Source organism: Petromyzon marinus, chromosome 31 (genome assembly GCF_048934315.1).
Source record: "Petromyzon marinus isolate PM22_M1 ecotype Great Lakes invasive population chromosome 31, UKy_Petmar_22M1.pri1.0, whole genome shotgun sequence".
Taxonomy (NCBI): Eukaryota; Metazoa; Chordata; class Hyperoartia; order Petromyzontiformes; family Petromyzontidae; genus Petromyzon; species Petromyzon marinus.
The window spans coordinates 4,317,262-4,342,216 of NC_133697.1; the positions used below are offsets into that span (position 1 = coordinate 4,317,262).

General features: G+C 57.4%; 1 protein-coding gene across 3 annotated transcripts in view; it reads right to left on the reverse strand.

Moving 5' to 3' along the window:
* Nucleotides 1-24,955, reverse strand: part of LOC116947698 (neuronal PAS domain-containing protein 3-like) — an 85,262-nt gene that overhangs the window by 14,895 nt on the left and 45,412 nt on the right. For all 3 annotated transcript variants that reach the window (XM_076071021.1, XM_032963711.2, XM_076071022.1), the window contains 2 exons: nucleotides 11,584-11,673; nucleotides 4,476-4,653 (listed from right to left, as the gene is read on the reverse strand). In XM_076071021.1, coding sequence (XP_075927136.1) covers nucleotides 4,476-4,653; nucleotides 11,584-11,673 — 268 coding nt within the window. The remainder of the gene's footprint in view (nucleotides 1-4,475; nucleotides 4,654-11,583; nucleotides 11,674-24,955) is intronic.

The following is a 24,955-nucleotide window of genomic DNA, read 5'->3' on the forward strand; positions in this document are numbered from 1 at the left end:
ATCATCATCGTCATCACCGTCGTCGCCAACGTCGTCGTGAGCCGCGCTCTACCCACCGCTGAACGAAAGCCTCCCTCACCAAGCCGCGGCCATCCCTCGCTTGTCCTGCGAGACAATAACCCAGCCACGCCGTGTGCTGGAGAAAATTTCAACATCTTCGGGTTGTGCTCCCCTCCTTTTGGTTGCCGTTCCATCGTTGGTCTCGACCCACCGTCCACTCGACGCCTTTAAACCCACACGGACGACTCTTTAATAATTCGCGTCGCTCTTTTCTGAAAAGCGCGCAAAAGGAGCGCTTTAGACGTGTTTTCGCGGGAGGCTCGCGAACGAAAAAACGTGAACACGTGAACACGCGGCAGTGTGCGCCCGCCAGAGACGACGCGGCGGGCTCCGTGATGATCGGGGCGCTTCGCAAGCGCCGGCAACGGCGGCATTGGCCCTCCCCACAGACGGGCGCCCTCTGCGGTCCCCAACGCCATGAGTCTGCGATATCGAGTTTGGCGATGCGACGATTATCACGATGCTGGTTTTCCGTGACTTTGCGGCCGTGTTTCCCACTCCGCCGTTTTGTCGTTGCATCTCGCTACGTCCAGCGGGGTCGCGGGAGAGTTCAACTCTATTTGCTAAACACCAGTTTGCTAAACTCCAGTTTGTTAAACTCCAATTTGCTAAACACCAGTTTGCTAAACTCCAGTTTGCTAAACTCCAATTTGCTAAATACCAGTTTGCTAAACTCCAGTTTGGTAAACTCCAGTTTGCTAAACTCCAGTTTGCTAAACTCCAGTTTGCTAAACTTCAGTTTGCTAAACTCCAGTTTGCTAAACTCCAGTTTGCTAAACTTCAGTTTGCTAAACTTCAGTTTGTTAAACTCACGCCTGCCGTGGGTCTTCAAGCCGTTGCCAACGTATGCTATGTTAGTGTGGTTAACGCAATGCGGCTGTCAGTTAGAAATCAACGATCTACAACAGATGGGCCGTAGGTTGTGATGGAGCCAGTGAACCGGCGTGTGTTGCATGATGGCTAATGGCTGTCTGTTTACAAATCCGATTTTTGCTTTAGTCGTTTCGCATCGTATTTCGTCGTGAAACGAGACACAAACTATAACACGGGCGACTTTAAAAAGGGCGGTTACGACGATTGTCGACCTTGATGGGACAACAGAAACGACGGCGCAAGATTCTTTAATCCCCCACCACCGCACGTCCACCCAGCGGCGGTAGGGACGGGTTCGCCGATCGGCAGATCACGAGTGGCGGTGGGGTAAAGTGTGGGTACTCGCATCGCCTTCAAAGGCGCGTGGCCAGCGGGGACGAGTAGGCCAAGGAGGTGGCTCCCTGGCGCTCCCCCTCTTAGAGCGGAGGACCTTCCGCCGGCAGGCACGCTGGCAAACAGTTGCGGGGGCTGCGCCTTTACCACCGTCGTCGTCTCATCGCCACGTCGCGGCAACCGTACACCACGTGGGGGGTTGGGGGGAGGTGGGGGGTGCGAGCCGCGGGTATCAACGCACAAACGCGCGCACCGCAGCCATAACAAGGGAGCGCTGTTTAGTCTCCGGAGGGGGCCGCTTGCGCGCGGAGCAGGGGAGACGAAAGCTCCTCCCCCGGTCCCCCCCCCCCCCCACCCACCGCCGTGCGCATGCAGGTCGTGCAGCCGCGTGTTGTCCGACGTTTCGCCTCCACGTCACGTGCTCGGGACCTTCTCCGACGACGTTGCTACCGAATGCCGGCGGTCATCGGCACCGCAGATTGAAGACGCGTCTTCGGAATCCAGTTCCTGAAGGAGGCCTCCCCCCCCCCCCCCCCCCACCAAGCAGGTGGAGTGAAACGTCGGACATCGTGCCGAACAACACCGCACTGCAAATTCCGGGGATTGTGGGTTTTATCGGCGCTACCGATTGGTTGTCGGAATCATTTGGAGGTTTGCGGCATTTACGATCGACCCATTTGTTCAAGGAGTGAAGACGCAGGGAGGGACGAGAGTGAAGCACTTGGCAGGGGTGGACCCTGTCGGTCTGGGGTCCACGGGAGGTGGGGGGGGGGGGGGGTGGCGGCACCGGCCATGGTTGATTCAACGCACCGCGCTATGAAGCACCACTGACACGCACCATCACCCGGAGAAAAATCCACGCAACCACAGGGAGAGAGACAACGCAAACTCCAAACATACAGCAGGGTGGGGATCGAACCCACCACCTTCTGTATACGAGGCGAGGGAGTTAATATCTTGCCATCACATTCTTCACCACACTCCCTAAACAAACTAAAACTACTTGTAAAATTTTACCAGGTAATGCAGAAGCGACCTGACCATCACTAATGATAGCTCAACGAAGTGGAAATTTATAGCGGTCAAATATCTACGCGACCACAGGGAGAGAGACACGCAAACTCCAAATATGCAGAAGGCGTCAGCGTCGTGATCGAACCCACCACCTCCTCCATACCAGGCGAGGGCGTTAACATCTCCTAGCCACCGTGGTGCCCATCCCTGGCCACGGCTAACATCGGTGGCATGGGTGAAGAATGGCCAAACGAACCCTCCCCCATGACCAACACGGTGAAGGGAGGCCTTCATCCAGTGCTGGAGTCCCAGGTGAGATCGGCATTGGGGATGACTCCTCAAGTAAATAGCAGAGAAGTCGAATCGTCCAAGTGGATTCATGATTGTCTTCCACCTGGATGAAAAACACGCAAACCCCCGGAAGTGTTGCAGGGTCCAAGGGCGAGCCACACAACCCCTTGACCTTTCGGCGATGTCTCGGGTGAACCCTGTGAACCCTTTTCGCAACCACGAGACAACCCCCCCCCCCTCACCCCCCGCCACCCCCCGCCACGCGCCCCCACGCTCTCCAACGAGCGCCGGCGGACGACGGCGGCCGTCGCCATCGGGTGAAAAATTCCACATTCCTATGGCGGGGGCAAAAAAAGACACCGGTTACGACAGCTCGGCCCGGCCCCCTTGATTTAATGGCCTCGATGTTGCGCGCGTGCGTTTCTCACCGCCGCCGCCGCCGCCGCGCTCTGGAATGTTTCCTCGAGCGGGCGGGCGAGCGAACGGGCGGGATTGTTCGCGACGAGCGGCAGCGCCGCGGGGAATTTTCAGCAGGTACAGTGCACGCACGCGTACAGTGCGCGCACTGTACCGGACACGCACCGTTGGTACCCGGCGCTCGGTTCCGCAGCGGAACGGCCGTCGGGTCGACGGCTCCGGCGAGGGACAAGCGCGCGCGGCACGGTGTTACTCTGCTCCGAGCTAAACGGCGGTGGGGAGGCGGCGGCAGGACGAGAGAGGGAATGCGAACGCCGTTGCTGACCCGGGGGACGTCCTCCGTGCCACGGGAGGACAGCGAATGAAGTCCCACGGGGAATTCGGACGACTGGATGCCGCTGGGGGGGGGGGGGGGGGGGAGAGAATCCCCGACGCGTCGTTCCCGAGCAGTTTATCGCGGGCAGAGCTGAACGCAATCAAGGGCGCGATCGCCCACGGTTTTGGGACAGGACGCGGCTCGGAGAGGAAGAGAGAGGGAAACAGGATTGGTGGCGCAGCGGTTAGCGCATCGCCCTATGACGGCTTGTCACGGCTAACATCAGTGGCGAGTGACGTCTGAGGGGTACGTGGGCGCCCGTACACTGCAGCTCGCACTGACCGTGGCGGATCTCGTTGATTATTCCCAGTTAGAGGCTCTCCCGCGCGGAAGCCAAACTCTCATGGACGGATTTGACCAAACATCCCGATGCAGCAGGACCCTCCTGAAAGGGAGTCTTGGGACTCGGCGGGGCTCCGATGGATAGATGAATGGCGTTGTTGTTGTTGTTTCCGTGTGAACGCTGCAGGAGTTGTGAAAAGGAAGCAATGGGCGACCGTGGCTGCATCAACGTTAACGCCAGCAGTGACCTCTCAAACTTGACCTCTAGCACCCCACCCACCGACCCAAACAGCCACCCACCTACCCAAACACCCACCCAACCACCCAACCACCAAACCAACCACCCACCCATCCACCCACCCGATCACCCAACCACCCACCCAATCACCCACCCAACCACCCACCCACCCATCGCTCAACCAATCGCTTAACCAATCGCCCACCCAACCACCCACCAACCACCCACCCACCAACCACCCAACCAATCACCCAGCCACCCACCCAATCGCCCACCCAACCACCCACCCACCAAATCGCCCAACCAACCACCCAACCACCCACCCAACCACCATACCAATCACCCACTCACCCAAATGCCCACCCACCCAACCACCCAACCACTCACCCACCCAACCACCCACCCACCTAACCACCCACCAAACCACCCACCCACCCAACCAATCGCCCACCCACCCACCAAACCAATCGCCCACCCACCCACCCACCTAGAGACCCCGCCTCCGAACAGACACCACTCTGGGGGCGGGGGGCAGGGAGCCGCCACCGCCCCCCAGGTGGCCGATCCCGACTCCCCGGCGAGGCGGCGTACCGGTGTCGGGGGTCTCGGGCCCGGACGAGGTGGGGGAGGAGCCGTCGCCGGCGGCGTGGCCCCCCGCGGGGGGCTGGGCACCCCGGCAGGGGGGCAGCCTCATGCCCAGGTGCTCGGCGAGCTCGGCGTGGTCGCCCGGGTGCACGTACTCGAACACGCTGCTACCCGTCATCTCCACCTGCACGCACGCACATACACACAGCCACACACACGCACGCACGCACGCACATATCCCCCAGGTAGCCTCTCATAAGATGTATGGGGCGAGGGCTGTTCGCGAGAATCTATGAAGGCCGGCACGGCACACGTGGGGGGTGGGTGGCCAGCGTCGCGCCCGACCGCCTTTGTCTCCCCAGTGGCGGTGTTTGTACACATCGCACCAGGTACTCATTTAGGCTGAGTCGACCTAGGGGAGGTAGGCCCAGGACCAGTTCAGATAATCGTCACTGATGTTGGCCGTGAGCAGGAATCGAACTCGGGTCATCAGGTTCTCAGTGCAGCACGCTAACTGCTACACTAACACAAAGACAAAGATCCCCCGTATAACCTTAACAGACTGTAGGGGCAAGTGCTGTTAGCAAGCGCCTATGAAGGCCGGCACGGCACACGAGGGGGTGGGTGGCCAACACCACTCCCGGCCGCCTTTGTCTCCCTAGCGGCGATGTTTACACATCACACAAGGTACTCATTTGAGGCTGAGTCGACCTAGAGGAGGCCAAGGACCGGTTCAGATAATCGACACCGGTGTTGGCCGTGAGCGGGAATCGAAGCCAGGTCGCCAGGTTCGTAGTGCAGCGCACTAACCGCTACACTATCGCTCACCACCACTCACACAACACATATACAGCCACACATACACACACGTACACACAGACAGCCACACATACACACAGCCACACACACACAGACACTCATTCAGTAGCGTAAGTGGAATGAAAAGTCACTTGCATCCCCAGTGCACTTTCACCTCCCCCTCAATCCCACCCGCCTCCAGCCCCCCTCTCACCTCCCCCTCCGTGAACTCTACCCCGCTAATCCCACCGCTGACTCTCACCTCGCTTTGTCACGCACGCGCAGGCACGCACGCACGCAGCGTAGGCTATGTTTTTGTGTGCAACACGGGCTATGTATTTGTGTGCAACACGGGCTATGTATTTGTGTGCAACACGGGCTATGTATTTGTGTGCAACACGGGCTCTGTATTTGTGTGCAGCACGGGCTATGTATTTATGTGTAACACGGGCTATGTATTTGTGTGCAGCACGGGCTATGTATTTGTGTGCAACACGGGCTATGTATTTGTGTGCAACACGGGCTATGTATTTGTGTGCACCACGGGCTATGTATTTGTGTGTAACACGGGCTATGTATTTGTGTGTAACACGGGCTATGTATTTGTGTGTAACACGGGCTATGTATTTGTGTGTAACACGGGCTATGTATTTGTGTGCAGCACGGGCTATGTATTTGTGTGCAACACGGGCTATGTATTTGCGTGCAGCATGGGCTATGTATTTGTGTGCAACACGGGCTATGTATTTGTGTGCGGCACCGGCTATGTATCTGTGTGCAACACGGGCTATGTTTTTGTGTGCAACACGGGCTATGTATTTGTGTGCGGCACCGGCTATGTATCTGTGTGCAACACGGGCTATGTATTTGTGTGCAACACGGGCTATGTTTTTGTGTGCAACACGGGCTATGTATTTGTGTGTAACACGGGCTATGTATTTGTGTGCAGCACGGGCTATGTATTTGTGTGCAACACGGGCTATGTATTTGCGTGCAGCACGGGCTATGTATTTGTGTGCAACACGGGCTATGTATTTGTGTGCGGCACCGGCTATGTATCTGTGTGCAACACGGGCTATGTTTTTGTGTGTAACACGGGCTATGTATTTGTGTGCAACACGGGCTATGTATTTGTGTGCGGCACCGGCTATGTATCTGTGTGCAACACGGGCTATGTATTTGTGTGCAACACGGGCTATGTTTTTGTGTGCAACACGGGCTATGTTTTTGTGCGCAACACGGGCTGTGTATTTGCGTACAACACGGGCTATGTATTTGTGTGCGGCACGGGCTATGTATTTGTGTGCGGTACGGGAGCCACGGCCAGAGCGATGAGTACGTATGTATGTTGAACTTCTTTCGCACCGTACAGAGCCAGATGCGCTAATCGGTGGTGTGGGGGAAGGACAGACTAAAGACAAAGAGCAGTTCTAAAGAAATTCGCTTTCAATTCAGATGAAAAAATGCGGTGGGGCACGTGCCGGGGCCCCGCAATATGTTGTGGGATGCCGACGCCGATGAAGCCGGCCGTAGCGAGCCCCCGATCGCAGGCGAAAGGTGTGATCGAGATGTGAGCTACCTCGCCTGCTACGCAGGAGGTCGTGCTTTCGATCCCGACCCTGATGCCTGATGCTGTATATTTGGAGTTTGCGTGTCTCTCTCTCTCTCTCCGCGTGGTTGCGTGGATTTTTCTCCGGGTTCTCCGGTTTTTCCCCTCCACATTTAGAATGAACGTGCGCACAGGGTACTGCATATGGCTGCTGTAAATGCCCACGTGATGACAAGCCACTTCGTTGCACTGTCATTCGTGGCCAGGTCGCTTCTGACAAAAGAGCTACACAGCTCAGTGGGCCTTACCTGGTAAAAGAGAAACAAAAATGATTTAAGAATAGAAATTCGTTTACTGTTCAGTACAGTGGAAGGGCCTGCGGTGGTGCGAGCAAAGCAATTGCGGGGCTGTGCCTGTGGCCGCAGGCGCACGGGCGCTCCGGCGATGTTGCAGTGCCGGTCTTTGTTTGGAATGTACGAACGCCGCAGGTCCACGCGTCTCACGGGAGCCACGTCCCCTTCACGAACCCCGTCGGAACGCGCGGCGGCGGCGGCGCTGAGCGGCCGGCGCTCGCGAAGGGGTGGTGCCGTAATGTGAGCGCATGCCACGGACCGCTCGCGCGCGCCACAAAATCAATGGGAGTATCGCGGCGAGCGCCCTGACATTTCGTCGTAACGCCAACGCGCTCCTGGGCGCGCGCCGCCTTGACCTTCACCGCGTGACGAGCGCGAGTTCGCTCGTCATCGCCACGAGGTGCGATCCCAGCGCAGAGGGGCCCGGGGAACGGTGCCGGTGTGGAGGGACGGAGTGGGCAGCGCCCCACAGGGTGAGAGGCTGGGTTGGGCCCCGCGGGCGGCCAGGGCCGATGTCGCGTGACCTTTGAAAACTAACACCCACAGTGAAGGCCAACCCTCTTCCTCCCTCCTGTCAGCCCCCACACCGCATGCCTTCCTTCATGGCAGCACCATGAGACGGATCACCTCGTTTACAATCCCTCGAGAAGGATAATGTCGATGACGCCGCATGTACACGGAGCATCAGAGAGCTGCACCCTCTCTCTCTATCTCTGCCATGTCTCTCTCAAGTGCCCGTGTGTCTTTATCGATCTCTATCCACGTCTCTCTCCTTGCATCTAGAATCCCTAACCAGATGTTAATTCCCTCGCCTGGTATGCAGGAGGTCGCGGGATCGATCCCGACCCTTGACCCCTGTATATTTGGAGTCTGCACGTCCTCCCCGTGGTCACGTGGATTTTCTCCGGGTCCTCCGGTTTTTCCCTTCCACATTTAGAATCTACATTCCTTTCGAGTATATTCTTGTTTCTTTCGGTAAAGTCACGTAGGTAGAAAAAAATAAATATAAAATAATAAAAGCAAAAAACCCAGGACGTTTCGAGCGGTCTTCATCAGGTGGGTTTTTTTGCTTTTATTATTTTCAATTTCTTTTAAATTTTAATTTTATTTCCTTATTTTTATTTCCTATCTACGTGACTTTACCGAAAGAACCAAGAAAATAAATTCCTGCAGTCACGAAAGTTTTAAGTCAAAATTCATTTCGAGTATTTGGACGTTCTATAAATGTCCACGTGACAAGCCACTCCAGTGAGCTCTCGGCTGTGATGGCAAGGATGGCTTCTGAAACGCAGCGACGTAGCTGAATGGGCCTCACGCCTGCAAAAAAAAACGTTAATTCAGTCAGGTCCGTCTGGGTCGGCAACCCGGAATATTTGACCACACCCAGCACACCACGTCCAGGATTGGCTCTCGCTGCGGCTGCGGCAAAAACCCGGCTCCCAATCCGCTGTCTCTGCGGTCACCGGGAGCTTCCGCCGCGGACCTCCCGGGAACTTTCCGGCGACGTTGAGCAGCACCTCCAGAGGTTACGTTTTTTAATTGCTATAGGGAAGAGGATCGAGACAGAACCACGGCGCTTGTGGTTGCGGGGTTTGGCGCCGTGGCTGTGCGGGGTCTCGGGCCTGCTGCCTGCCGCCTCCATGACCAGAGAGAGAGACGGCCGTGTCACCAAGAGGAGGCCGGGCGGCCCAGAGGATCACAGACGCTGAGCCGGCAAACGCTCAAGAGCCTGGGTTCAAATCCGGATCCGAGCCTCTGCCTGCGATTGAACCGGGGGGGTTTCTCAGTTGCGGCGAGTAGATAGCTTCAGACCCGGTCACCGAAAAAAAACCCATCGCATTAAAATCCCATATCGAAGAGAGAGGATCCTTGCCGATGAACGTCGGGCAGTTCATCAGGGGTGGTTGAAGCCGGTCCAGAGTTTGCTTGTGTTGGACCAACGCTGCTGAGATGATGCAAGCCTTTAGATGGCTACGTGGCTAATGGGACGTGTAGAAAAATAAAAAATGTTATTTATGCAGAGGGACGGACATGGGAAGGGGCTGTGTCATTGTCTGCTTCGTTATTTTATTAAACTCAATGAGTTTCTGCACCTCTCTCAACGCAAGATGCCGACTAACTCTTTGTCCATTACAAACGTCTTCACAAGAGCTGTCTGTTGCTGGCCGCTTGGCGAGACTCGGCGCGTTTTAAGTCCCCTCCGCTGACTCCGCGCCAGCTGGAGGCACCGCCACCCCTGCTGATTGCCGCTCACAGCCGCTTAAAGTTCAGAGCGGAGGGGGCAGCGGAGGCGGTGGAGGCGGTGGGGGTGGACGAGGTGGAGGGGCAGGAGGGGGCGGAGGGGGCGGAGAGGATGGAGGGAGGAAGCAGAGGGGATGGAGGCGAGGGATGGGGCATTTCGCGCAAAGGAACCGGAATTCTCCCCATCACTGAGACAGCGCGTGGTACGAGAGTCGGGAATTATGACATCCGCAAAGATGTGCAAACACCCGTTACGCCGAGCCACGCCGAGCCACGCCGAGCCACGCCGAGCTGACATGGCACGGCGATCTCACGGCCCCGGCACGCCGCCAACGCCGCCACCACTGCCACCCGTGGAATTTCTCGCGTCATTCTCATGCAAACGAGGACGACCTCGGGGGCGCGGGGGACTGGGGGACGGTCCCAGTGGGGAGGGGGGGGGGGAGTGCAGGGGGCGGGCGGGGGGATGGTTCCTGGGGGGGGGGGGGGGGGTGGGGATCTGGCCGGACGCTTCATACAGAGAGAAAAAAACTCGCCACCGTCGTCATCGTCATCATCATCATCGGTGGCAGTGCCCTCTAGACTCGAGTGGAGACATCGTCGTCCTGTCGTTGGCGGTGGTCGCGATGGAACGGTGGTGGCCGTGTCACTGGTTTACCCCGGAGAGTCTCACCAGGAGACCAAACGAATTGTTTTTTTATTACACCAGGTAAGGCCCGGCTGAGCTGTATAGCTCTTTTTCAGAAGCGACCTGACCAACAAATGAGATCTCAACAGAGCGGCTCATCACGTGGAAATGTATAGCCGCCAAAAACTCCAAAACGCACGTTTATCGATGTGGAGGGGGAAAACCGCAGGACCCGGAGGAAAATCAACGCAGCCACGTGGAGAGGGAGAGACACGCAAACTGCAAAGGTACAAAAGGCGTCAGAAGTTGGCATCGAACCCACGACCTGCTGTGCACCAGGCGAGGTAGTTCACATCTCGCCACCGTGCCGCCCTTCGCGTCACCGGGAGATTCTCGCCGGGAGAGTCTCGCCGGGAGAGTCTCGCCGGGAGAGTCTCACCGGGAGATTGTCACCGGGAGAGTCTCGCCGGGAGAGTCTCACCGGGAGATTGTCACCGGGAGAGTCTCGCCGGGAGAGTCTCGCTGGGAGAGTCTCGCCGGGAGTGGCTCGCTGGGAGAGTCTAGCCGGGAGAGTCTCGCCGGGGGATCCTCACCGGGAGAGTCTCGCCGGGAGAGTCTCGCCAGAGCCACGCATTGGGAAGTGTAGTGAAATATTAAATTTTATTCAAGAAGAGTTTAACTGCGTGTGGGAAGAATCACAGATTACGTGAAACAAACCGCCCACGGCATCCGGAGGGGATAACGTAGCTCGTGGGGGGGGGGGGGGATTAAGAGAGGGAAGAAAGGAGGGATTTAGTGAACGAGGGAGTGAGTGAGTGATTGATGGAAGGAGGGAATGAGTGATTGATGGAAGGAGGGAATGAGTGAGTGATTGATAGAAGGAGGGAATGAGTGAGTGAGTGATTGATGGAAGGAGTGAGTGAGGGAGTGAGTGAGTGATTGATGGAAGGAGTGAGTGAGAGAGTGAGTGAGTGATTGATGGAAGGAGTGAGTGAATGATGGAAGGAGTGAGGGAGTGAGAGAGTGATTGATGGAAGGAGTGAGTGAGGGAGTGAGTGAGTGATTGATGGAAGGAGTGAGTGAGGGAGTGAGTGCCTGATTGATGGAAGGAGTGAGTGAGTGATTGATGGAAGGCGTAAAACAGTGAGTGAGTGATTGATGGAAGGAGTGAGGGAGTGAGTGATTGATGGAAGGAGTGAGGGAGTGAGTGAGTGATTGATGGAAGGAGTGAAGGAGTGAGAGAGTGATTGATGGAAGGAGTTAGTGAGGGAGTGAGTGAGTTATTGATGGAAGGAGTGAGTGAGGGAGTGAGTGAGTGATTGATGGAAGGAGTGAGTGAGTGATTGATGGAAAGGAGTGAGTGGGTGAGTAATTGATGGAAGGAGTGAGGGAGTGAGTGAGTGATTGATTGAAGGAGTGAGTGAGGGAGAGAACGAGGGAGTGAGTGAGTGAGGGAGGAAGGGAGGGGGGAGGGAGGGAGGGGGGAGGAAGGACGAGGGGAGGGAGGTGGGAGGGAGGGAGGGAGATGGGGGTAGGGCCTGTCACCTGTGAGAGGCCCAGGTAGATGGACACCGTCTCGGAGATGTAGAGAAAGCGGCCGTCCTGCGTGAGCGCGAACACAAAGCCGTCCAGTGCCTGCAGACAAGCGACACACGGCGAGACACAGACACAGTGAGACACAGACACAGTGGGACACAGACACAGTGAGACACAGTGAGACACAGACACAGTGAGACACAGACACAGCGAGACACAGACACAGCGAGACACAGACACAGTGGGACACAGACACAGTGAGACACAGACACAGTGAGACACAGACACAGTCAGACACAGTGAGACAGACACAGCGAGACAGACACAGGGAGACACAGACACAGTGAGACACAGACACAGTCAGACACGGCGAGACACAGACACAGTGAGACACAGACACAGTGAGACACAGACACAGTGGGACACAGACACAGTGAGACACAGTGAGACACAGACACAGTGAGACACAGACACAGTGAGACACAGTCACAGTGATACACAGACACAGTGGGAAACAGACACAGTGAGACACAGACACAGTGAGACACAGACACAGCGAGACACAGACACAGTGATACACAGACACAGTGAGACACAGACACGGCGAGACACACAGTAAGACAGACACAGTGAGACTGTGACACAGTGAGACACAGACACAGTGAGACACAGACACAGCGAGACACAGACACAGGGAGACACAGTGAGACACAGACACAGGGAGACACAGTGAGACACGGACACAGTGAGACACAGACACAGGGAGACACAGTGAGACACAGACACAGGGAGACACAGTGAGACACGGACACAGTGAGACACAGACACAGTGAGACACAGACACAGTGAGACACAGTGAGACACAGACACAGTGAGACACAGACACAGTGAGACACAGACACAGTCAGACACAGTGAGACAGACACAGCGAGACAGACACAGGGAGACACAGACACAGTGAGACACAGACACAGTGGGACACAGTTACAGTGAGACACAGACACAGTGAGACACAGACACAGTCAGACACAGTGAGACACAGACACAGGGAGACACAGTCAGACACGGCGAGACACAGACACAGTGAGACACAGAGACAGTGGGACACAGACACAGTGAGACACAGACACAGTGAGACACAGACACAGCGAGACACAGACACAGTGAGACACAGACACAGCGAGATACAGACACAGTGGGACACAGACACAGTGAGACACAGACACAGTCAGACACAGTGAGACAGACACAGCGAGACAGACACAGGGAGACACAGACACAGTGAGACACAGACACAGTCAGACACGGCGAGACAGACACAGTGAGACACAGACACAGTGGGACACAGACACAGTGAGACACAGACACAGTGAGACACAGACACAGTGAGACACAGACACAGTGAGACACTGACACAGTGAGACACAGACACAGCGAGACAAAGCGAGACACAGTGAGACACAGACACAGTGAGACACGGACACAGTGAGACACGGACACAGTGAGACACGGACACAGTGAGACACAGACACAGCAAGACACAGACACAGTGAGACACTGACACAGTGAGACACAGTGAGACACAGACACAGTGAGACACAGACACAGTGAGACACAGTGAGACACGGACACAGTGAGACACAGTGAGACACAGACACAGTGAGACACAGACACAGGGAGACACAGTGAAACACAGACACAGGGAGACACGGCGAGACACAGACACAGTGAGACACAGACACAGCGAGACACAGACACAGTGAGACACAGACACAGTGAGACACAGTGAGACACAGACATAGTGAGACACAGACACGGCGAGACACAGACACAGCGAGACACACAGTAAGACAGACACAGTGAGACTGTGACACAGTGAGACACAGACACAGTGAGACACAGACACAGCGAGACACAGTCAGACAAAGACACAGTGAGACACAGACACAGCGAGACACAGTGAGACACAGACACAGTGAGACACAGACACAGCGAGACACAGACACAGTGAGACACAGACACAGGGAGACACAGTGAGACACAGACACAGGGAGACACAGTGAGACACAGACACAGCGAGACACAGACACAGTGAAACACAGACACAGGGATACACAGTGAGACACGGGTACAGTGAGACACAGACACAGTGAGACACAGACACAGTGAGACACAGACACAGCGAGACATAGTGAGACACAGACACAGTGAGACACAGACACAGCGAGACACAGTGAGACACAGACACAGTGAGACACAGACACAGTGAGACACAGTGAGACACAGACACAGTGAGACACAGTGAGACACGGACACAGTGAGACACGGACACAGTGAGACACGGACACAGTGAGACACGGACACGGTGAGACACGGACACAGTGAGACACAGACATGGCGAGACACAGACACAGTGAGACACAGACACAGCAAGACACAGTGAGAGAGTGAGACACAGACACAGTGAGACACAGACACAGCGAGACACAGACACGGCGAGACACAGACACAGTGAGACACAGACACAGATACAGCGAGACACAGACACAGTGAGACACAGACACGGCGAGACACAGATACAGTGAGACACAGACACAGCGAGACACAGACACAGACATGGCGAGACACAGACAAGTGAGACAGTGAGACACACAGCGAGACAAACAGTGAAACACAGACACAGCGAGACACAGACAGTGAGACACAGACACAGCGAGACACAGACACAGACACAGCGAGACACAGACACAACGAGACACAGACAAGTGAGACAGTGAGACACAGCGAGACAAACAGTGAGACTGTGACACAGTGAGACACAGACACAGTGAGACACAGACACAGCGAGACAAACAGTGAAACACAGACACTGCGAGACACAGACAAGTGAGACAGTGAGACACACAGCGAGACAAACAGTGAGACACAGACACAGCGAGACACAGACAAGTGAGACAGTGAGACACACAGCGAGACAAACAGTGAGACACAGACACAGCGAGACAGACAGGGAAACACAGACACAGCGAGACACAGAGTGCGACACAGCGAGACGTAAAGTGAGGCAAGTGAGACATGGAAAGGCACGGGGTCAGAGACTCCCAGCCGCACCGCACGGCGCAGGGTCAAGGTTGGACTCCCGCTACGGGCCGCAGGTTAACTGGCGATGACGCCGCTCGCAGAACACGCTCGGTCGCGTCTGTCAATCCGCTGCTGGATGAATGCCTCCCCCACGCCACGTCGCTCAAGCGAGGCGTTCGACCAAACTCCGCCAGGCTGGTCAGTGCTGGTGCGTGAGAGGTGGGCGGGGAAGGGGAGAGAGGGTGGAGGACGACCCTTGGGGCTAATTCAGATATCGCCGGCGTCGGGGCCGTGACCGGGAATCGACCTGGGGGTCCTCTCGGGCAGCGTGCCGACCACGAGCTCAGCCTCCTACCCGCTCCTCGGCGTCAGGCAAGTTCAAAATCCCCATCCACGGATCCGAGTCGCCGGCGCCTTCCCCGCGGTTTGTCACCGGCGAGATTCCCGCGGCTCCCCGCGGCTCCCCGTGGCTCTCTGCTACTCTCCCCCACCCTGGCACCCCCCCAACGTCAACCCACGATTGCCGCGACCCGCGAACCGCGCTGCGATCGAACGAACGCCGGGAACGGCGGCTCGATAGCGAGAGGGATGGGCGGGGGAGGTTACAAACTCCCCCTGCCCCTCTCGCCCCGTTGTCAAATGTCCGGCGCCGCGGATTTATCGAGGGCCAAGCTCCTCTTGTAAGGGCGGCCACGAGCCTCCCGCGGGAAAATCGATAGTTTCATCAGCATGCGCCACGGGGGAGAGATTCCGAGAGTCGATAGGGCGCTGCCCCGGGCAGAGGCAGCAGACACGGACAGCAGACGCAAGCAGAAACAATCACCGCCACTACCGCCAACACGACCACCACTACCAAAAAATACAAAGATCCCCCGTATAGCCTGCAACAGACAGTTGGGGCAAGTGCTGTTAGCGAGCACCTCTGAAGGCCGGCACGGTACACGAGGGGGTGGGTGGCCAGCACCAAGCCCGGCCGCCTTTGTCTCCCACAGTGGCGATGTTTACACACCGCACCCAGGTACACATTTGAGGCTGAGTCGACCTAGGGGAGGCCCAGTACCGGTTCAGATGTTCGTCACCGATGTTGACCATGAGCGGGAATCGAACTCGGGCCGCTGGGTTCGTAGCTGCAGCGCGCTAATCGTTGCGCCACCGCTCCTCACTACCACCAACGCTACCACTACAGCCGCCACCACTACCAGCACCATCACCGCCACCACTCCTACAAACGCTCCTATCACTAACACCACCACCACCGCTGCCTCCACCACTAACAGCGACGCCGCTACTACCGGCACATCAATAATGGCACCACCACTACCAACGCCACCACAGCCACTGCTGCAATGACGCCTCACCAGACGGTGCCTTGCTACTCACCACGCGGCACACCTCACAGTGCACCTCACCAAACACACAGTGCAACTCACTCCTCACCACACATCGCCTCACTATCATCGCACAAATGACACACCTCACTCCTCACAACACTCCTCACCTCACTCCTCACAACACTCCTCACAACACTCCTCATCTCACTCCTCACCTCACTCCTCATAACACTCTTCACCTCACCCCCCCCCCTACACCCCCCCCTACTTCGCCAACCTGTGGTGACCCACAGACTCACACAGCAGACACCCACAGACTCACACAGAGACCCAGACTCACAGACTCAAGCAGAGACCCACAGACTCACAGAGAGCCTCAGACTCACAGAGAGACGCACAGACTCACAGAGAGACGCACAGACTCACACAGAGACGCACAGACTCACACAGAGACGCACAGACTTACACAGAGACGCACAGACTCACACAGAGACCCACAGACTCACACAGAGGCCCACAGACTCACACAGAGACTCAGACTCACAGACTCAAGCAGAGGCCCACAGACTCACAGAGAGCCCCAGACTCACAGAGAGACGCACAGACTCACAGAGAGACGCACAGACTCACACAGAGACGCACAGACTCACACAGAGACGCACAGACTCACACAGAGACCCAGACTCACAGAGAGACGCACAGACTCACACAGAGACTCAGACTCACAGACTCAAGCAGAGGCCCACAGACTCACAGAGAGCCCCAGACTCACAGAGAGACGCACAGACTCACACAGAGACGCACAGACTCACACAGAGACGCACAGACTCACACAGAGACGCACAGACTCACACAGAGACGCACAGACTCACACAGAGACCCAGACTCACAAAGAAACGCACAGACTCACACAGAGACGCACAGACTCACACAGAGACGCACAGACTCACACAGAGACTCACAGACTCACACAGAGACGCACACTCACACAGAGACGCACAGACTCACAGAGACGCACAGACTCACACAGAGACGCACAGACTCACAAAGAGACGCACAGACTCACACAGAGACGCACAGACTGACACAGAGACACACAGACTGACACAGAGACGCACAGACTCAAACAGAGACGCACAGACTCAAGCAGAGACCCACAGACTCACACAGAGACCCACAGACTCACACAGAGACGCACAGACTCACAGAGAGACCCACAGACTCACAGAGACGCACAGACTCACACAGAGACCCAGACTCACAGAGAGACGCACAGACTCACACAGAGACCCAGACTCACAGAGAGACGCACAGACTCACACAGAGACCCAGACTCACAGAGAGACGCACAGACTCACACAGAGACCCAGACTCACAGAGAGACGCACAGACTCACACAGAGACGCACAGACTCACACAGAGACGCACAGACTCACACAGAGACCCAGACTCACAGAGAGACGCACAGACTCACACAGAGACTCAGACTCACAGACTCAAGCAGAGGCCCACAGACTCACAGAGAGCCCCAGACTCACAGAGAGACGCACAGACTCACACAGAGACGCACAGACTCACACAGAGACGCACAGACTCACACAGAGACGCACAGACTCACACAGAGACGCACAGACTCACACAGAGACCCAGACTCACAAAGAAACGCACAGACTCACACAGAGACGCACAGACTCACACAGAGACGCACAGACTCACACAGAGACTCACAGACTCACACAGAGACGCACACTCACACAGAGACGCACAGACTCACAGAGACGCACAGACTCACACAGAGACGCACAGACTCACAAAGAGACGCACAGACTCACACAGAGACGCACAGACTGACACAGAGACACACAGACTGACACAGAGACGCACAGACTCAAACAGAGACGCACAGACTCAAGCAGAGACCCACAGACTCACACAGAGACGCACAGACTCACAGAGAGACCCACAGACTCACAGAGACGCACAGACTCACACAGAGACCCAGACTCACAGAGAGACGCACAGACTCACACAGAGACCCAGACTCACAGAGAGACGCACAGACTCACACAGAGACCCAGACTCACAGAGAGACGCACAGACTCACACAGAGACCCAGACTCACAGAGAGACGCACAGACTCACACAGAGACCCAGACTCACAGAGAGACGCACAGACTCACACAGAGACGCACAGACTCACACAGAGACCCAGACGCACAGACTCAAGCAGAGACGCACAGACTCACACAGAGACGCACAGACTCACACAGAGACCCAGACTCACACAGAGACGCACACTCACACAGAGACGCACAGACTCAAGCAGAGACCCACAGACTCACACAGAGACGCACAGACTCACAGAGAGACCCACAGACTCACAGAGACGCACAGACTCACACAGAGACCCAGACTCACAGAGAGACGCACAGACTCACACAGAGACCCAGACTCACAGAGAGACGCACAGACTCACACAGAGACGCAGACTCACAGAGAGACGCACAGACTCACACAGAGACCCAGACTCACAGAGAGACGCACAGACTCACACAGAGACCCAGACTCACAGAGAGACGCACAGACTCACACAGAGACGCACAGACTCACACAGAGACCCAGACGCAGACTCAAGCAGAGACGCACAGACTCACACAGAGACGCACAGACTCACACAGAGACCCAGACTCACACAGAGACGCACAGACTCACACAGAGACTCAGACTCACAGACTCAAGCAGAGGCCCACAGACTCACAGAGAGCCCCAGACTCACAGAGAGACGCACAGACTCACACAGAGACGCACAGACTCACACAGAGACCCACAGACTCACACAAAGACCCTTCTGCCTAAATAGTGTTTAGGTCTTTCCCCTTGGCCCCTGGACTCGTGGAGACCGCTCCGATGCCATCTCAGCACGCGGCCTTCCCCCATGCCGCGCACGCGCATCCCACCCCAGCCAGCGAAACACAACAAAGCTGCTGCTCATGCGAACACTCAGTAGGCTTTCGCGACCAATATTATCCACAGTAGAGGTTTATTTTGGGTTAGATCGCGTAACTGTAAGCGTGTCAGTTTAACACGTACGCTTTCGTGACCAATATCCATCTACGCCTCTATATAAGGAACGAAACGGGTGGACTTCTCCCCGAATCTGTCTGTCGCCTGATGAAGCCGGTTGTAATTACTGGGGAAACTTCACGGTGCCCAGATCGTAAATGTTGTGGCTTGGCGCTCCGACACACAACCGGTTAGTGCTGTACTAATGACGAATTGGTCACGTTCTGTTTACGTGACAACCCTTACTAGTTGGCTGCGTCGGGTGGTGACGGGTTTTAACGACACAACATTCATATATTCACGCGACCTAATCCACGCCCCCGCGCCCTCTATTAACCATACTCTGCTGCTGTTTGCGAGCTCGCGGGACCGGCTTTGCCCGTCTAAGCCCCCATCGAGGCATCACCACCGAGCCCCCCCCGCTCCCCCCGCCCCCCCCTCTCTCCTCCGCTGGCGCTGCGCCAGCGGGAGAAGCCGCAGCCTGCCCCGTGTGCGAACGCCTCGACCGGCGCACGCGGCACGACACCCCCCCACCCCCCCCACCCCCCCCGCCCCCCCCCCTCCCCACCGCGCCCTCTCTGGAAGTCGGAATTCCGAGAAAAATCGTCCCGGAGGAAAATGTAGCCGTAATCGTACGGCCGGCGTCTTAGTCCTCGCCGTTATGCTAACGAGCGCATCGTCTCTCCGGCTCGATGGGCTCCTCGCTTGAAGCGCCCGCGGGCCGCTCTACTCGGGGCGTTCACGTGGCCCCCACGATTGAGGTCCGTAGCGCCCGTTGAGGACGCGCCGCGTCCCGCGGCCGTCTCTGGGCGCCGAGTTACCGCGTGCCAAGCGGGGCTCCGAGCCAGCGGAACGACCGCCGTGAGCCGCTTCGGGTTTTCTCCTTTTTTTACAACAAGGAAAAAAAACCTCCCAAAGTGTTCGTAAATAACAGGAGACGTTTCGGGCGACGGCCCTTCTTGATAGCACGTGGGTAAAAAAAAAGAGACATTTCCCAAAACGTTGCCTGTTTTGTATTCATCGCTTGCAGGCCACGGCTTTATTGATGACGAATTGCGTTGAGTTGCTGTTGTTGTTGTTGAGCGTGCACTGCTGTCAGCGCAGCAGCAGCGGGATCACCAGCATCGTCTGGTTTGTTGTCGCTCTACGATCGTGGCCTTGCGGTTTTTCCCACACGTGCGGCTCGCGTGGCCGTGCCCACCGCGGAATCCCGCGCGGTCTACGATTTCCGCTGGCGGTGGGAGCCAAGCGCCGTCTTGGGGGCCCCTCCGCTCGGGGGGGCCTCCACCCGGGGGGGGGGGCCCCCTCCACCCAACAGCCTCGGCCTGCGCGGGGCCAGCATTGCTCGTTTAACTCCACGTGCTCCCCCCTCCCCCCAACTCTTACTCCGGCCGGCGTCTCCCTGAATCGGCAGGTGCGGGCGCCCCGTCCCGCCCGCCTCCTGCGCGCCTGGCCACGGCAACGCCGCTAACCCGGCGTTCGCTGGCGGAGATGTGAATCCACGGAGCTCTGCCGGGCAGGGCGCGGTGTTTACGGAGGAGGAGGGGAAGAATGTGAACGGAGCGATTTTCACGGAGGCGCCTTCTGTAAATCGCCGTGCTGCGGTGGAATTCCCGAGCTGCCCATCTCCTGTCCATCACTCACCGTCTCCCCCCCCCCCTGCCCCACCACCTTCTCCACAGGGTTACCAAAGCTCCCGTCTTGCCGTTTGACTCCTAACCCTAATTCCCTTATTGTCTTGTCCGGGAAGCTTATCGTGGTTCTGCTACCGACACCACCGCCTCACGTGACGATGAACCCACGCGGAACTCTCGCCCAGCAGTGCGACTTAAATAAAGACAAGAACAAAAGCAACGAGCTGACGGCACATGGAAGCGGATAATATCGAGCTACCTCTTAAATCTCGTCAAGTGACCTCTCGTTTACACACAGTAGCGGGCAGCACTTGAACACCCGCCCATCTGCAGCGATAAATGTTTGTCACATGACGGCCAACCAAACATCCCGAGCCATTAGGATCTGGAAATCGGCCAAATTAAATGTGGAATCATTTAATTTTATGGCATGGGGGATTTGCTGCGTGACCATTGGCGACGGGGCCGAGTCCATCAGCTCGCCGCATTTGAGAGCCCACTTCAATCGCAACTCGCTTGTATGCAAGTCTACGAGTCCGTGTGTCATTCCGCGGGGTCTTGATTTGTGTCTGTGGGTCTCCAAGCGGGTCATTGGACGCCGCGCCGAGACAATCAGCCGCATTGCCCTTGAGCGTCCCGCTTTCACCACAGTGGGTGCTTATACCCTGCAGTCGAACCCAGGTCTTCGGCAGTGCCGGCTCAGCGTCTCTGACGTCTGCGCCGGCCGGCCACCTCTTTCATTTAGTTTTTCAAAATTCCTACTTCTGATGCTCAGTGACCTGACGGGCAATTCCTTCTGAAGTTCTGTTTCACAAGGATGGGGGGGGGGGGGTTGGGAGTCCTGCCATCATTTAACCCGCATTGAGCATCGCATTTGTTATTTTTCCCAATTAAAATAAAAATGCGGCCGTGATGACGGGATAATTGCCGCACGCAGAATGCGCTTTTTCATTAGGGCGCCGCGTTTCCATTCCGCCGGCAAGCGCGAGCCGCGGCGCTAATTGATCCCACGCTAATGGGTCCACGAAGGACGGCGCCGGCTATCAATCGTCACGTGGTGCGACTGTTTCAGCCGGAGGACGCCGGACAATTCTGTCGAAATATCGTCAGAAATTCCAGCAGAAAAACGTCGACGGGTCAGCAGCTTCGCCTCCACTTCCTGGCACGGCGGTTGAAACAATCGGGTGGCAAGTTTCTTAAATCCATCCCCTGCACCACCCGCACTCAGCAGCGGGATAAATGGGTTCCACTGCGCCGAGTCGATCGGCAGGTCGCGTGAGGCGGGGTCAAGTGGGCTGGCGTGGAAGAGTTTGGCCGAAATGCCCTCTTAAGTGTTCGCTGGAGTGGAGGCCCTTCCTTCTGCCAGCAGCGGCGCGAGCAGGAAGCAGCGGTGGCCGCACCTTTGACTGGTCGCGTTCCGTCGAAGCGTGACCCGCCAACGCCACCCGCCCCGTTCACTCGCAGCGCTCGGCTTCCACAACAACCGCCAAGCCCCACCGTCCCGCCCCGCCCGCCCGCCATCCTCACGGCCGCGGTGAGATGAGCTCCCACCGCCTCCCCCCCCCTCCCCGTGCCGCCTGCCCCGGGGCGGCGCACGTGAAATTTGATTTGGGTGCGACTCCGTGACTCATTCCTGAGCTGAGCGGCGCCGCGGGCTCACCCGGACCGCACGGACCACCGCACCGCTGCACCAGCACACCACCACCGCACCACCACCACACCACCACACCACCACCACACCACCGCCGCACCACCACACCACCACCACACCACCACCACACCACCACCACACCACCACCACACCACCACCACCGCCGCACCACCACACCACCACCACCACACCACCACACTACCACCACACCACCACACCACCACCACCACCACACCACCACACCACCACCGCCACACCACCGCACTGCTCGACTCCGCCTTGTGCACCGCCGTGTTCCACCATCCTCCATCTCACTCACTCCAGCTCGCTCTCTCTCTACCTACGTCAACAGCTCTCCGCCACCACCGCCCCGCTCGCCCCTCCAGCGCTCCACCTCGCGGGGCCTCCGGGCTGAACCGCGCGGCGCTGCTAGCGGAGGCCCCTGCGTCGTAAATCTGCGCGAGCGCGTCGCCCCTCCCGTCGCCCCTCCCGCTGCCCCTCCAGCTGCCCCTACCGTCGCCCTTCCCGTCGCCCTTCCCGCTGCCCCTCCCGTCGCCCTTCCCGCCGCCCCTCCCGTCGCCCTTCCCGTCGCCCTTCCCGCTGCCCCTCCCGCCGCCCCTTCTCTCCGCGGAGCGGCGGCGAGAGGGAGAGGAATCCCGGCCGCCACCGAGCGCCTTATGTTTCCAATTTTCCCCGGGCGCAGGGCCGTAAATTTGCCCTCCTTCCTTTGTGGCGGCGGAGTGGGCTAATCACCCGTGAATGAAAAACGAGGAGCGGCGAGGTGGCCGATTAGAGGAAGGGGGGGGGGGATGGTGCACACGTGGCTGGCAGCTGCCGCCACCACCACGATCGCACCTCTTCCCTCGCGAGCGCTCCTCTTTCCCCGCGAGCGCACACATGTGGCTCCTCTTCGCTCGCGAGCAAGTGCGACACTCGCTCTTTCATTGAGCAGGGCGAGTGGAAGTTCAGAGGCAGCCCTCGCGGACGCAGCGTCGCCTGCGGACCGAGACCCTCGGTAAACACGGTGCAAGGTTAATTATCGTGCGAAATCTAATTACTATCTCCCGTGTCAATCTCACCCGCAGATATTTTCCGTCATCTCATGGCATCTCTCTTCCATCTGCGATATATTGTCCGTTCCGTCACAACTCACTCGGACATCACGAGGCCTCCTTTGCCAGTAACAAAATATACTTTTTTTCTGGCGACAAAACTGACACCTTTTGCAAGGAATCATGTTAACATTAACCACAATACTTGCAGTCAAATGCAAACAAAAAACAACACTGATAATTTATGCATTGTCCTTGAAACTGATTGGTCCACACCAGAGACAGCTTTTCTTAGAGCCTAGTCTCATACGGTGTTCGGCCAGATGACGCCAAAAGGCGCACCGTGAGCTTTTCACCAGAGTATTCTGGGTAATGTTAACATGATTCCTTGCAAAAGGTGCCAGTTTTGTTGCCAGAAAAAAGGGGAAAAACCCGATCAGTAAACCCACACGAAGTTTAAAATTCAAAAACGGCCAATCGCCCCCCCCCCTCCCTCCAATTCGGCCTGCGACGGGGCAAGCTGGGACTCGGCACCGGGGTGCCAACTCTGCCGCTCGGTGCCGGCACTCGCCACCAGGCTCTGAAAAATCTTCCGACGCCTTTGAAGTTGCCGAGTTGACTCGCGCGAGACGAACGACCGGCGCCCCTGGCCCGGCACGATCGGCGCACCCGACACCGCGGCACGTCGGCAATGCGCCCGCGCCGGCTCGGCGGGCGTCCGGCTCCCGTCTCGTCGCGGCAATGCCCCGGAGCTCCGGCTCCAAACTGGGCTGAGCGTCAGCAGTCGACGACGGCCTGGCCACGGACCAGCGTCAAAAACCCGCAACTGTAACCTGAGCACGCAGAGCATGCGGCTAACCCAACCACGATGGCGCGTGGTTAATTTTCGACGCGGCGGTGATGATCGGCGGTTCCTCCTCCGAATACAGAGATCGCGGTTTTGCTCGCCGCCGTGTTTCTGAGCATAGCAGCGGTGAGCGCTCTACGGTGAGCGCTCTACGGTGAGGGCTCTACGGTGAGGGCTCTACGGTGAGGGCTCTACGGTGAACGCTCTACGGTGAGGGCTCTACGGTGAGGGCTCTACGGTGAGCGTGCTACGGTGAGGGCGAAACGGTGAGGGCTCTACGGTGAGGGCTCTACGGTGAGGACTCTACGGTGAGCGCTCTACGGTGAGCGCTCTACGGTGAGGGCTCTACGGTGAGGGCTCTACGGTGAGCGTGCTGTGTTACGGTGATTGCGTTATGGTGAGCACACTACGGTGAACGCTATGGTGAGGGCGCTACGAACACAGCAGTCTGGTGAGCGCGCCACGCTAGGAACGCGGCGGTCAAAGTTCGGTTCCCGGCCACGGATGAACACCGGCGGTCACGGAACTTCAGGGCAATCTGACTCACACTCTGCTAGCACCCGACACGGCGTGGGGAGGCATTTCATCCAGCAGTGGAACAGTGACAATGAGCTCCCGCAAAACTCGATCGTGCGCAGGTGCACGCGATCGTTTATGAGGGGTGTGGCCACGGCGGCCATCATCATCATCATCGTCATCATCGTCGTCATTATCGTCACCGT